Source organism: Macaca thibetana, chromosome 7, assembly GCF_024542745.1.
Source record: "Macaca thibetana thibetana isolate TM-01 chromosome 7, ASM2454274v1, whole genome shotgun sequence".
In the NCBI taxonomy this organism is placed as follows: Eukaryota; Metazoa; Chordata; class Mammalia; order Primates; family Cercopithecidae; genus Macaca; species Macaca thibetana.
Genome location: NC_065584.1, coordinates 118,917,201 through 118,931,414, shown reverse-complemented (window position 1 = coordinate 118,931,414; position 14,214 = coordinate 118,917,201). Strand labels below are relative to the sequence as shown.

At 47.0% G+C, this 14,214-nt stretch overlaps 2 protein-coding genes across 4 annotated transcripts in view; one reads left to right on the top strand and one right to left on the bottom strand.

Annotated features, from left to right (window-relative positions):
- Positions 1-3,350, top strand: part of LOC126958866 (ubiquitin-conjugating enzyme E2 Q2-like) — a 43,082-nt gene extending 39,732 nt beyond the window's left edge. For all 3 annotated transcript variants that reach the window (XR_007727320.1, XM_050797585.1, XM_050797584.1), the window contains one exon: positions 355-3,350. Coding sequence is in view for 2 of the 3 variants with exons in the window: in XM_050797585.1 (XP_050653542.1) it covers positions 355-398 (44 nt within the window). In the remaining variant the exon portion in view is untranslated. The remainder of the gene's footprint in view (positions 1-354) is intronic.
- Positions 3,351-7,778: 4,428 nt separating this feature from the next.
- LOC126959277 (putative GED domain-containing protein DNM1P46) lies at positions 7,779-13,311 on the bottom strand. The gene is made up of 3 exons (XM_050798176.1): positions 12,904-13,311; positions 8,739-8,956; positions 7,779-7,968 (listed from the first exon to the last, which is right to left on the bottom strand). The coding sequence occupies exons 1-3, from the start codon at positions 12,991-12,993 to the stop codon at positions 7,779-7,781; spliced, it is 498 nt and encodes a 165-aa protein (XP_050654133.1). The 5' UTR covers positions 12,994-13,311.
- Positions 13,312-14,214: the final 903 nt, after the last annotated feature.

The window sequence follows — 14,214 nt, the reverse complement described above, 5'->3', positions numbered from 1 at the left end:
GATGGAAAGCCATCCAAGCAGCCATATTGTCACTGGCCCTAGTACTTTCAAAGCCTCACAGAACATTAATTTAGCAGTATTTGGGATAGGATTTGAGCTCTGAAGAACTATAGTGTGATTATTTGTTCATATGGCTATTTTCCATACTAGACCATGAGCTCCATGAGGGCAGGGTCTACAGTTTCATCTTTGTATCCTAGGCACTCAGTTCAGTGCCTGATACATACTAAAGAGGCACAAATGTTTCAAAAGTTGAGGAATTTTCAACTCTTCCTGAAAGAATAGGAAGATATAAAAGCTCCTCAGAGAAGGTATTATTTAAGCTTTTTTCTTCCTTTCTTTTTTTTTTTTCAGATGAAGTGTCACTCTGTCACCCAAGATGGAGTGCAATGGCATGATCTCAGCTCACTGCAACCTCCACCTCCCCGGTTCAAGCAATTATCCTGCCTCAGCCTCCCGAATAGCTGAGATTACTGGCCTCCACAATTATGCCAAGCTGTTTTTTGTATTTGTAGTAGAGACGGGGTTCCACCATGTTGAAGTGGTTCAAGACAGCAGGCTGGTGTTGAACTGCTGACCTCAGGGGATCTGCCTGACGTGGCCTCCCAAAGTGCTGGGATTACTGGCATGAGCCACCGTGCCCAGCCTATTTAAGCTGATTCTTTCAGGGTGAGTAGAAATTTTTTCCAGGTGACTAAAACCTTGAGCCATTATTCCAAGCAGAGACCAGCAGGTGCAAAGACATAGGGATATAGAGATGTTGAAGTTTACCAAACACTGCTAGATTAAGAAAACAAAAAGGAAACAATCAAAATCAAAACTTACAATTAAAAGTCACCAATAAAAACCATGAATGGGCTTGGCAAGACGTCACATCACAATTGAGTTAGCTATGACCGTAGACACTCAGTAATGGATATGAGTTTTAGGGAAAAAACATAACATTCTCAGGTTGTTGGCAGAGTATCTAGAACAATTTAGAAATACAGGTATTGAATTCTGGGAGTAATTACACCCTAGTGAAATCATTTCCTTCTCTGTGTATGAAGCATGTGTGTGTCGCACTCTGTTCAAGGTGCTGAAAATCAGACTCAAGGAGCTCATGAGCAATGAAGGGAGATGGATGGGTGAGCAACTGATTATCATGTGACAAGTGAGGTAATAGAGATATGACTAAAATGCTATCTAAAGAAGAAGAAAGGCATTACTCGTGATATATGGAGTGCTGGGGAAAGATTTCTGAAATGAAGCTGGCCGGGCCTGATGGCTCACATTTGTGATACCGGCACTTTGGGAGATGGAAGTGAGGGGATCCAGGAGGATCTAGGAGTTCAAGACCAGCCTGGTCAACAGAGCAAGACCCTGCCATCTCTATATTTGAAAAATAATTAAATATTTTTAACGAAGTGGTATTTGAGCACTCTGGAACACCATACAAATGTGGGAGAGACTGAAGGAATATATGCAGCTTAATTTGAGTTTGCATTTTTTGAAATTTTATATTGTAGAAGTATACATATTTACTGTTGTGGAATTAGAAAGAATTGATAGACAAGGAGGGCAGTCTACAAAGCACTCCATAGATCCACCATACTGAGACAGTGCTTAATGCTTTGATGGATTTATTTAAACTTTCTGTGCATATTCATGTATTGTATGCATACATGTGCACGGTGAAATAGAACGGGTTCTCCTTGGTGTTCTGTGTATCCATTTATCGTTATGAAGTACGTCCCCAAAGAGTACGTTTGCTTTGCCCGAGAGAGTCTTTTGCTACATACTGCTGTACGTAATGAAAACTAAAAAAGGGGCTAAGTTTTCAGCCTTGTGACCTTGTGGTGATTCAAGCAGAGGCTTCATCAAAGGCAGATTCAGAAATGAACTTGGTGTGTGCAGGTGGTTGTGCTTGACACTATTGTTTATAATAGTATGATAGGGATGATTTCAGTGTCCGCCAACAGGAACTGGTTAAGTAAACTGTGGTGCATCCAAATGATGCACACTGTGCAGCTGAAAAGAAGAATGAGAAAGACTCTGCACTCACGTAGAAGAACTCGGATCGATGGTGTTTGTGTTTTAAAAGGAAGAAGGAGTGGTATCGTAGGTGTGGTATGCTACTTTTTGTGTTGAGCGAGAAGAGTAGAATAAGAATATACATGTGTATTTTCAAAGATAAATTCTGAAATGATATATAAGAAACCAATTAAAAGTGTTTGGCTGTGGAAGGAGACTAGGACTGTGAATGGGATTTTGCCGCATACTTTTATAGATAGTTACATTTAGAAATTTTCTGAACTATATATTTGTACACATGACCCTTTTAAAAATAAGTGAATGAAGGAATGAAGTAGGATTATGAGAAAGAGATAAGGAAAAAGGATCTAAGGGGCTGCCCATCTTTTTAGTACCCAGTGAATACTAATATGTAACAATAGCAGCAAAAATTGGAAGAGTAGCCCCAGGAGGGTAGGGAGTCAGCCTTTCCTTTGTCTTTTCCTCAATTTCATATATTAACATATATTCTGAGAACAATAAAACAGTTTGAAATAAAAATGTCTCCAGATCTCTTAAAATAAAAGGAAGATAAGCAGCTGTATGTAGTGCACTTCCCACAAATGGGCTGGATTCCCTCAAGAGGCAGGAGATCTAGCCTACTTGGGATACATACATACAGGAGGAAAAATAAGAAAAAGAAAAGAGATTTAAAGATAAATAAATGAAAATAACACTTCTCCCTGATTATAAAGGAAATCACATTCTTTTTGTAAGAATTTGGATGACAAATATTAAGAAAAATCTTTAATTTGCCACTCAAAACATTCTGGTGTGTTGTTTTTTATACTTTTTATACATGTAAATATTTTCAAAAGTAGAATCATATTTGATAGTCTTTTTCCACTTACTATATTTTGGGCATACTTCTGTGACTGGAAATATATCCTAGCATCATCATTTTTAATAGCCGGATGTATATTAAGTTTATCATTGCCGCCGCAGAGGTGAATTTTCTTATACATACATTTTAATGGAGTCGAGCAAGCATTTTTGGACCGAATTCATAGAAGTAGAATTTCCAGAGGGTAATAATGTTGAGGGTCTTTAATAGAAATTTTCAAATTATCCTCCAGGAAAAGTGTCTCAGTTTATACTCCCACCAACAGGAACAGAGCTCCAGGTTCCCCATTCCATTTGTCATCTTTGTGCCTTTATACAGAAAATGTCATTGTTTTCATGACATTTCCTTGATTTCTAATGCTTTTGAATCTTTGTTATATACCTGTTGGCCATTTTTATTTTTGTGAGAAGCTACTGTTTCTCCATTGCCCATTTTCTGTTGAAAATCATTTGTCTTTTGGGGTTTTTTGTTTGTTTGTTTGTTTTTTGATTTTTTGGGTTTTTTTTCTGAGTAATTGTAAAGATTTCTTTACAGGCTAAAGATACAATCCTTTTATTTGTCATTGAGGTTACTAAAACTTTCTCCTAGTAAGTAATTTGTTATTTATTTCTATTTTTCTTTTCTTTCTTCCTTCCCTTCCCTTTACTTTTTTCCTTTCCTTTCTTTTCCTTTTCTTCTTTTCTTTTATCTTTCGTTTCCTTCTTTCTTTCCTTTTTTTGTTTTCTTCATTTCTTTCCTTTTCCTTCCTTCCTTCCTTCTTCCTTTCCTTTCCTTTCTTTTCCTTTTCTGTTTCCCCTTTCTTCCTTCCTTCCTTCCTCTCTCCCTCCCTCCTTCCCTTCCAACCCTCTCTCCCTTACTCCCTCCCTCCCTTCCTTCTTCCTCCAAACTCCAAAGTCACATTTCACTTAATTTTTATCCTGGCAAATTTGAAAGTATTTTAACTTCGTGATTTTGGTGTAAACAGGAGCAGGAGAGAATGTAATTATCTAGGTCTCGCTCTGTCACCCAGGCTGGAGTGCAGTGCCATAATCATAGCTACTGCAGCCTCGAACTCCCGGGAAGAAGCAATTTTCCCACCTCAGCCTGCCAAGTAGCTAGCATGACAGGTCTGTGCCACAACGCCCAGCTGCTTTTAAAAATTTTTTTTGCAGAGATGAGAATTCCCTATGCTTCCCAAGCTTGTCTTGAACTCTTGACTTCAAGTAATCTTCCCACCTTGGCTTGTCAGAGTGCTGGGATTACAGGTGTGAACTTCTGCTCCTGGCAGAGAGTTTAGTTTTGTTTGCTACTAGTGTTCTTGGTATCTTCTCATCTTTGAGGTTTTGGTGCTAGAGCTGAAGTATTACACTCACCATCCAAGGTTTACAGGACTTTTGTTTTAATACGGAACAGATGGAACTGTTTAGTTCTGTGTCTTTGCAGGTATACATAATGTGCCGACCAGGACTCTGCTTTATATCCATTGAAAGCAAGAAGTCATACAGTAAAACTGTGCCTGGCTAGAGGCCTTGAAGGAATGGAGTGTTCTGTTTGGATTCTATTCACTTGGAAGGATGAAGGTGAAAACTCGTAATATAACTATGCAAGTGTTTATTAAAAGAACACAAATTTACAAAGTTATGGGATTTAAAAAGTTATGGAGTGAAAAAGTTATGGGATAAAAAAGAGAAAAATTGTGGTAAAAATGTAGAAAAAAGTTTTACGCAAAGTTACCAAACATTATGAAAAAGAAGTTATGGGATTTAAAAAACAAGTCATGGGATAAAAATAAAAATTCAAAGCAGTTCCGTGTCAGCAAAGCCTGAAGAAGTGGGGCTGGAGTCTCCACCGCCACCATGACCCTACCACCCCTTCCCAGTCACCCCTTTACAATTAGGGTAGCAAGACAAGACCTTAAATTAAAAATTTTTAAGCATGACTCTGACAGCCTCCTTACTCTCAGCATAGCAACTTTTCTCTCAGGGGAGCTCCCACCTCCTTATTCAGAGAGGTAAGTGAGGCAGGACAGTGGGGCTAACTGTGGACCAGGCGAGCACGTGGGCTGCTGGCGTGGGCCCCCTTCCCCAGTGTACACATTTTGTCTGTGTAATGTTTTGTATATTCCAGAGGGTAGGGCCACCCCTGTATGGTACCTAGCTGTGGTTGGAGCTGGCATGTGGGGAGGAGGTTCTAATAATTATTTATGGCTGGGAAACTTATTTATTGCTAGCATAGGACAGAGGAAGGAGGCGGGGATGGGGTCGTGGCTCCCTGGTGATGCGACTCCTGTTTATTTTGCTTTTTATTTTGGAATAAACAGATTTAGCCATACTCCTCGGCCTGGTGTGCTCCCATTTCCCTCAATGGGTCCTGGCGTTTGTGCCACCAAACGAGGAGCCCCAGAGTGTCTTGAGCATGTCCAGCTAGGCTGTTGGGGACCTTCCAGGCTTGTTACCTGTATGCTGCCTGGTGGCACCTGGGGGATTCCACAGGGACTGCCATGGCACCTGCAGGGCGCAGTCCGGCCCTGACAGCCAACAGGCTCAGAAGCCTGATCTAGCGGTGGCCAGGAAGACAGGTACCAGCACCTAAGGGCACTGACTTCCACCCAGCCCAGGCGTCTTCCATTCCGTCCCCGTGCCTCCCTCTCCTGTCTGCACCTGGTGGCCTCTTCTGTCTGTCCCTCCAGAGTGCCGGCTGCCCCGCAGGCTCCCTCCAGGCTGAGTTCATGGCCCTGCCCCCTGGTGGCCAGAGCCTTCGTCACAGGATAAGAGCCAGGGAAGCTCCAGGGGCTTTCCAGGAAAAGTGAACCTTGGAAAGGGTATGTCCTTTTCACTGCTCCCAACAGCACCCTAGAAATGGCTTGGCCTTTCCCCTCCCCTGAGCTCCTCAGAGAACACAGCCAGCAGAGGACACATTTCCCCGCCATCCAGAAATGGGTGTGAGGGACAGCAGGACTGGTAGAGACTGTCAGGCCACACAGCTGCCTGCACAGCACTCCCATGTTTGGTAGGGGGTGGGAGGGATGGCGGGGGCTGGCTCTCCATAGGCCAGGCAGGACAGGGAGGCTCACTGCAGGTGCTTCACTTTGGAGGGGTAATGTCAGGGGACAGCTTTCTCTTATTGGCACACAAGACTCCAAAAAGACAGCATTGTGACTGATTCCCAGTGCTAGAGGCCAGGCAGCCAGCCACATGTAGCGGGGTGTGTGTGTGTGTGTGTGTTTGTGTGTGTGTGTGTATTTATAGATATTTATAGAACAGGGCAGGGGCATACCACAGAGGAGGGCACACGTTTTCAGCAACAGTCACACCTGGAAGTGTCAGCTCACCACTACAACAGACCAAGTCACAGATGAAGAGGGCTGGCTTTGGGGCCGGGGGAGCCACTGTCAAATCACAGAACAGCCGCCCAGGCAGGCTTGGAAAGGGAGGTCTCCCAGAAGAAGGGGGATCTAATTAGAGGTCGAAGGAGGGCCTGGGGCTCTCAGGATGGGATGGACTTGCAGGACCCGATCGGCTGGCAGTTGGAGAGAAAGCATAGAGAAAACAGGAGGGAGAAAAGTGAGCAGAGAGCTGATGAGGCAACTGCAGAGCACAGATGTGCCACAGCAGCTGTGGGAGGGTCGGGGAGGGGAGGGCACAGGTGTGGGCGTGTCAAGGTTCCTGGAAAAGAGGGACTGGAAGGGAAAGGCGAGGAAGATGGAGGGAGGAGCCAGAGCTTCACAGGTAGTGCCTGGGGGCTGTGGCAGCCCTCCCCACCCACGCACGCTGGCCTCTTCCATGGCACCCAGATAATGCACCCACCGGTCAGACCAGTGCTCAGCCTCTTTGGGCTTCCCTCTTCTCTGGTCACCCTGTCTTCCAACCCACTGATTCGGGACCACCTCTTGCCTCAGGGAGCCCAAAGCAACAGCCACCAGGCCTGATAGAGACGGAACATGCTTGAACCAGGATGATGAAGCTAAAAGGGATGGATGGCTGAAGTGATCGCCGAGAGAACCCTCTGGGTGGTCAGAACGCCCAGGATCCTCTGAAGGGACCCTGGGGGAGGCAGGGAGGGCAGGCCGCCGGATGCCACTGGCTATAGACTTATAAGTCTAATAGGGGAGCCTCAGCTTGTTGGGGGTTGCAGGTCGCGAGAGTGAGACTGGGCCCTTCCTGTTGGGAAAAGCAGAAGAGGGAGAGTCCATGGCGGGGAGGTGGGTGGGCTTGCCGGGCAGAGCTCAGCTGGGAGTCCCCTTGGTTCAATAGCAGCTCAACCAGGCACTGTGGTCCCCTTGGTTGCATAGCGGAGGCAACCTCTAGGAGCAACAGGCCAAGGTGAATGACCCTACTGACCGGCGGTAGTGCTTCAGCGGGGGCCAGGGACCCTGCCTTCCATCACACACTGGCAGCTATGATGGGACCTGGGAGGGAGAGAAGGGGGCTGTGTGTCCCTACCTGGCCTGTGAGGTGTGTTCTGGATTGACCGTGTGTATGGGACTCTCGAGGTTTTATCCTAGGTCACCACTGGATTGCCGACAGATAGAGGAGGTGGGACCCTGACTCTCACCCCTCCTCTGCAGTGGATTTGGCTCTCAGCACTCCCAGGCTGGGAGCCGGATACTCTGCCCTGGCAGCATGACTCAGACTGCACAACAGGTACGGCGTGCCCAGGATGACATTCCTAGGCCTCTGGCCGCCTCAGAGTGCAGCCCCACACACAACCCCCTCCAAGCTCTAAGCCCTTACACCATAAACCATCAGCTCTCTGATGGTTCCAGAGAGCACCCACGTCTGTCAGCTTGGGCACAGAGCCTGTTCCAAGAGCCCCAGGCTCAGCCATGGGGGCTGGGGGACTTTGGGGCCTTGGGAGCCAGCCCTCGTACCTGCATCCGGCAAGGACTCTCAGCACCTGCAGCCTAGAGTTGTCCACAGACCACGTGGGCGTGCTGATGGTGGCCTTGTTGATGTTGCCGATGACGCTGAGCGCCTCCTTCAGCATGTGGCGCATGCACAGCATCTCGGCGGACCGCTGCGCCTGCTCTGCTGACTCCTCCATCAGCGTGTTCTGGTCCCCACACGAGTACAGGGACAGGACTCCTGGTTGTCCTGCAGGTTCAATTTCAGGATGCCAGGGTGGACAGCAGCTCTGAGAAGATGAACTCCTTGGTCTGAGAGTGGGCACAGAGGGAAGGAGGTTGGGACCTGATGCCTGCGCTGCCCTGGCCTCCTGCCGGGCCCTTCTAGGACTGTGTGCTGGACTTGGAGCCCTGAGTATGGCTTCTACACAGCTTCTACACCGCTTAGACTCAAAGATCTGCCTCCCCACCGCCCTTTTCTCACTCAGATAGGAACACTGAGGTCCAGAAGAAAAGTCACCTGTCCAAGGTCACAGGTCTGGGAGGGGACCCAGGACCTATCATGCCACCAGCACACCTGTCTACTCAGTTTTTTAAATAAATTTTTTTTGGAGATAGGATCTCACTTGGTCACAAGGCTGGAGTACAGTGGGCGAGATCACCGCTCACTGCAGCCTCAGCCTCTTGGGCTCAAAGTGATCCCCCAATGTCAGCCTGTCGAGTAGCTAGGACTATAGGCACGTGCCACCACCAAGCCCAGCTATTTTTAAAATTTTTCTGTAGAGACCAGGTCTCACTATGTTGCCCAGGCTGGTCTTGAACTCCTGGGCTCAAGCTATCCTCCCGCCTTGGCCGCCCAAAGTGCTGGGATTACAGGCATGGGTCACCGTCCTCAGTCCCATGTTATATTTCCATGAGATAGCTCTGGTCTGGACCGTGTCTGCCACCCTGGACCTGGTCCCATAGGGCTGGTTAGCATCTCCCCCAGGCCAACATGGCTATCTCCATCCCCAGTGCCACAGGAGCCCCCTGTCCCCATGAGGCGGTGCATGCATGTTGTTGATCATGACGTGCATGATGGTCTTGGGCGTGACACCAACCGTGAGGTCCCACATGGTGTTGTTGACAATGGCCATATAGGAGTTCTCCAGGTTCTGGGTGGTTTCCATTTGCCGCTCCAGCTGTGAGTCCATGGAGTGCATGAAGCTGTCGGAGCCATTCTCCTCGGCTTTGCTGCCCTATCATGGAGAACACAAGGGCATCAGGGTGGCCAGGCCATGCAGCCAGGCTCCAGGAATTCCTAGGATCTCAGCCCCTCCAAGGGTACCTGGAACACTGAGGCACAGAGAGAAGCAACTGGCCTGAACACGCACCCAGCTCCCCACATGGCTCTAGACGGTTTCAGGCCTCTGCCTCTCAGGACCCCAGATTCCCTTGATTCAGTCTCATCTTAGTTCTGACTCTAGTGCCCAGAATTTGCCTCAAGTTACCAATCCAGAAATTGGAAAAGAACATATCAAGGTCCCTGGCTTGGAGACCTGGACAAAGCTTGTGCCAGGCTGCAGATGCCTGGCAGGAGGCGAGAAAAGGGCACACTCACTTTCCCCATGTCCTGGGAGGCCCACGCACCAACATTGCCACTGCTGCTGCCACCAAGATACACAGCAAAGTAGACACACACAGAGAGGAAAACAGGAAGGGTTGAGTGAACCTGGGACACTGCACCCCAACTTTAATGCTTGTGGAATTCAGTTACCTAATATTTTGTTGAGGATTTTTGCATCAATATTCATCAGTGATATTGGCCTGTAGTTTTCTTTTTTTGGATGTATCTTTGGTTTTGGTATCAGGGCGATACTAGCCTTGTAGAAAGAGTTTGGAAGTATTCCCTCCTTCTCTCGTTTTGGAATTGTTTCAGTAAGGTTGGTATTAGTTTTTCTTTAAATATTTGCTAGAATTCAGCAGTGAATCATCAGGTCCCAGGCTTTTCTTTGCTGGGAAACTTTTTATTACTGCTTCGATGCCATTATTTGTTATTGGTCTGTTCAGGTTTTGGATTTCATCATGGTTTAATCTTGGTAGTCTAGATGTGTCTGGAAATTTAGCCATTTTTAGTAGGTTTTCCTATTTCTTTGCATATATTTGCTAATAATAGCCACTAGTGATCCTTTGAGGGTTTGGTTTTTTGTTGTTGTTTTGTTGACTTTTTTTTTTTTTTGAGATGGAGTTTCGCTCTGTCACTCAGGCTGGAGTGCAGTGGTGCAATCTCAGCTTACTGCCAGCTCCGCCTCCCGTGTTCATGCCATTCTCCTGCCTCAGTCTCCTGAGTATCTGGGACTACAGGTGTCTGACACCACGCCAGAGTAATTTTTGTTATTTTTAGTAGAGATGGGGTTTCACCACGTTAGCCAGGATGGTCTCGATCTCCTGACCTCGTGATCCACCCACCTCAGCTTCCCAAAGTGCTGGGATTACAGGCTTGAGCCACCGCACCCGGCCTGAGATTTTGCAGTACCAGTTGTCATGTTTCCTGTTGTTTGTCAATGTTATCTCGTCAAAAACCCAACTTTTAAAAATGTTTTTAAATTTTATTTTAGTTTAGTTTAGTTTTTGAGACAGAGTCTTGCTCTGTCACCCAGACTGGTGGGCAGTGGCACAACGTCAGCTCACTGCAAACTCTGCCTCCCAGATTCAAGCGATTCTCCTACCTCAGCATCCCGAGTAGCTGGGATTACAGGCGTGCACTACCATGCCTGGCTAATTTTTGTATTTTTAGTAGAGACGTCATTTCACCATGCTGATCAGACTGGTCTTGAACTCCTGACCTCGTGAGCTGCCCATCTCAGTCCCCCAAAGTGCTGGAATTACAGGCATGAGACACCGGACCCGGCCCACAGTTTGTTGTTAAATTTTACTTATTTACTTTTTCTTTTCTTTACAGACAGGGTCTCATTCTCTTGCCCAGGTTGGAGTGCAGTGGTGCAATCATGGTTCACTGTAACCTTGAACACCTAAACTTAAGAGATCCTCCCACCTCAGCCTCATGGATAATGGGGAGTGCAAGTGTGCACACCACACCCGGCTAATTTTTCTAGTGTCTGGTGAGACAGGGTTTTGCTATGTTGTCCAGTCTGGTCTTGAACTCCTGGCCTCAAGCAATCCTCCTGCCTTGGCCTCCCAAAGTGTCAGGATTACAGGCATGAGCCACCATGCCCAGCCTGTATATACAGTTTCTTTTCCAAGTTATATAAAGTATGCTGTATGCATCCTTCTAGAATTTATTTTTTTCACTTAATAGTATATTGCTAAGATTCTTTTTGACTCCTTGTGACATCACCAGAAGATAGAGATCTCGAGATCTCTTAAGAACTGCTGCTGGGAGTATACACTGGTATGACCACCTTGGAAAACAGTTTGACTCCATCTCGTAAGGTTGAATATTCACACTCCTCCCAGCCCAGCAGTTCTACTCTACATCCAAGAGAAATTCTTGTCTATATAAAACAGGGGATGTGGACAAGGAATGTTCCTAACAACTCTGTTCAAAATAGCAAAAATCTATTGCCCATCAGCTGGAGAGTAGCTGACTAAATTGTGCTTTTTATTCCCTTTGATTTCCTGAAGTCTTATGATGCAAGTGGCTTTCCCATGGCTAGCTTGGGGACGGGGATACTCTTGGCCATCGAGTCAGTGGTGGCAGTCCTGCTTAGCCCTAGGGCAATCGGTGCTGCCCAAAACAAGTGTAAATAGAACAAGGTGCCCCATGGAGCCAGTGCGTCCCTGGAGATACAGGCCTGTCCCTGTAGGAAACAGCCATCATACACATCAGTCTTTTCCAATGCTTCTGTCACTGGCCTGAGTCCAAAGAACACCCTCAACCAAAACATTACAAAGTTTATTGGGGCTACCATTTATCGAGCATTTATCATGTGCCTGATCACGTACTAGTGCAGTAATTGCATGTATTTTATTATTTTATTTATTGACTTATCCATTTATTTGAGATAGAGTCTCTCTCTGTTGCCTGGGCTGGAGTGCAGTGACGTGATCACGGCTCACTGCAGCCTCAAACTCCTGGCCTCAAGTGATCTCACCTCAGGCTCCCAAGTAACTGGGACTAGAGGAGTAAGCCACCAAGTCCAGCTAATTTTTTAAAAACATTTTCACAGACATGAGGTCTGCCTTTGTTGTCCAGGCTAGTCTTGAACTCCAGGCTTCAAGTGATCCTCCCCCTTCAGCCTTATTATTGCATTTTATCTTCACCATCATGCTGTAAGAGTGCCTGGGGGTAGGTGCTCCAAACAGTAGCAATGTAGCAGCCTCCACTCATAGGTGACAACGAGACTCAGTGTAGACAAGCAACTTCTCAAAGGTCACACAGCTGGAGGGTGGCTGAGCCAGGATGAAGACCTAGGACTCTAAAGCTGGTGCCCAGTAAATGAGAAAATCTCTGGGGGTTCAGGATAGCTTCCTCCCAAGAAATCTTTCTCCAAAGGTTCTAAAAACAATGACAGATCCGTCTTTCATAAAGCAAACAAAACTAGCAGCCCCTTCGTTTTAGGGTGGGGAGTGGGGGAGGATAAAGGTTAGTTAAGCTCCAGGGCATCCCATTTTAATCCTACATATTTATAAGGCTACTACCAGCACAGCACCTCAAACCTAAAGAACCATACACAGCTGTCTCTGTGGGGCATGGCATGTCCCTGGATGTAAAGATTTTCCAATGTGTGCTTACAGGCCAGTAGCATCATCCTCAGTCACAGGTTAAAGGACAGCTAGGCCTGGCCTGCTAGGCACCACCGTGAGAATCTGCTGAGCTTGCCAACTAGTTTATCTGTTGTTTGCAGTGAAAGATGCCCTGAAAAGAAGGGGTGTTGGTGGGAAGAGTTCTGATTTGAGGTCCCCTGATCCTGGCACAATCTCCTTCCCCAGTTGCAGGAATCAGGGGACTCCATCTGTAAACACAGGCTCAAGCTATGTCCCCCAGCCCCCTCTTTCAACCAGGTGCCACCCTCTGCTTCTCTTCCATAGACAGCCTAGAACTGCCACATTCCCTTAGGATTTGTGCCCTTAGGCCTGGCTTAATATTTTCCTCTGCAAAGAGCCATCTGTAGGGCCAGAGGCCGGCAAAGCCTAACTCATTACTGGATGCCAGTTCCTTTGCCTGACTTTCAATGACTCCTACCTTACCCTGGGGTTTTCTGTTTCTTGTGTCAGCACTAACATTTCTCATTCCTCCACAAGTTGAATTGCTCACTCCAGCCAACTGAAGCATGCTCCTCTTGACACAGTTAACTCTAGGCACATGGTTGGTGGTAGGGGAAAAAAAAGCATTATGTCAATTTCATTGATGAACAAAAGTGCCGGCTCCACAGCAAAGCCAACTTGATAGTGCCTGGGCCTCTGAGTTCAAGAGCCTTCTAGACAAAGGGCTCTGAGCTGAAACATGAACATGGACACATATGCCTCCCTCTCGGTCTGATGAGATCATTTGGATACTTGATCGTTACCCCTGAGCATTCTCCTTCCTCATTAATGCACGTGTAGCCAACACAATAATTATCATAGCCAATAACCACTAAAGCTGAGGACTTTTGTGAGTCAGGCAGTGCCTTTAAAAACTCTAAAGTTTTCACACTCTCATTGAATAATTTCTGTTTTTCAGATCAAGTAACTTAGACTTACTGTCACATTTGGGATTAAGTTAAAAAAAATACAAAGAAAGAAACTGAGGCTTAAAGCTGTCAAGTATTCCACAGCCAGCAAGTGACTAAGCTGGAACTTGAACCCAGGCAGTCCAGCCCTGGGATCCTGTGCCCTTACCCATGATCCAGTGTTGGCTACAGGAAACTAAAGTGTACACGTTTTCAACTATAGTTTAAATGGGTGACATACATTTCCTATAATTTCCCTAGGTGACTTTCAGTTTGGGGGTATTCTACTTACACAATCTCTGGAGCTAGATATTAACTGAGAACAGAAAGAAACTAATGAACTCTGAAAAACATAAAACATGAGCAACATGATATCACCGCAAAAGACAAATCAGCACACAGCCTTCTTGGGACTGTATTTTGCTGACAGTCCACGAGCTAATAATCAGCCTGAACTCAGCAGTGCTCTGTTCCCTTGGGACAGGGACACACACACACACACACACACACACACACACACACACACACACACACACACACACACACGAGTTGGTGGTTGTGCTTCCCTGAGCCTCCAGTCAGCCAGTGTGAGGAAGGGACCAGATGGGTCAGGCAGAAAGGTGCTGGGTCAAGGGAGGAGGGAGCAGCCGGGGGCGCGCGCACGCTCTGGACTCGTGCACCCGCCAAAACGGATGCGCGCGGGGCACGCCGGGTTGAAGGGTGAAGGGCGAGGTGCGACGGGGACTGGGACGGGGACGGGGACGGGGACGGGGGTGGGGTGGGGCAGCCCTTTCCCAGGCGGTAGCGGGGGCGGTGGTGCTGTTGCCCTTTTAAGCTGCGGC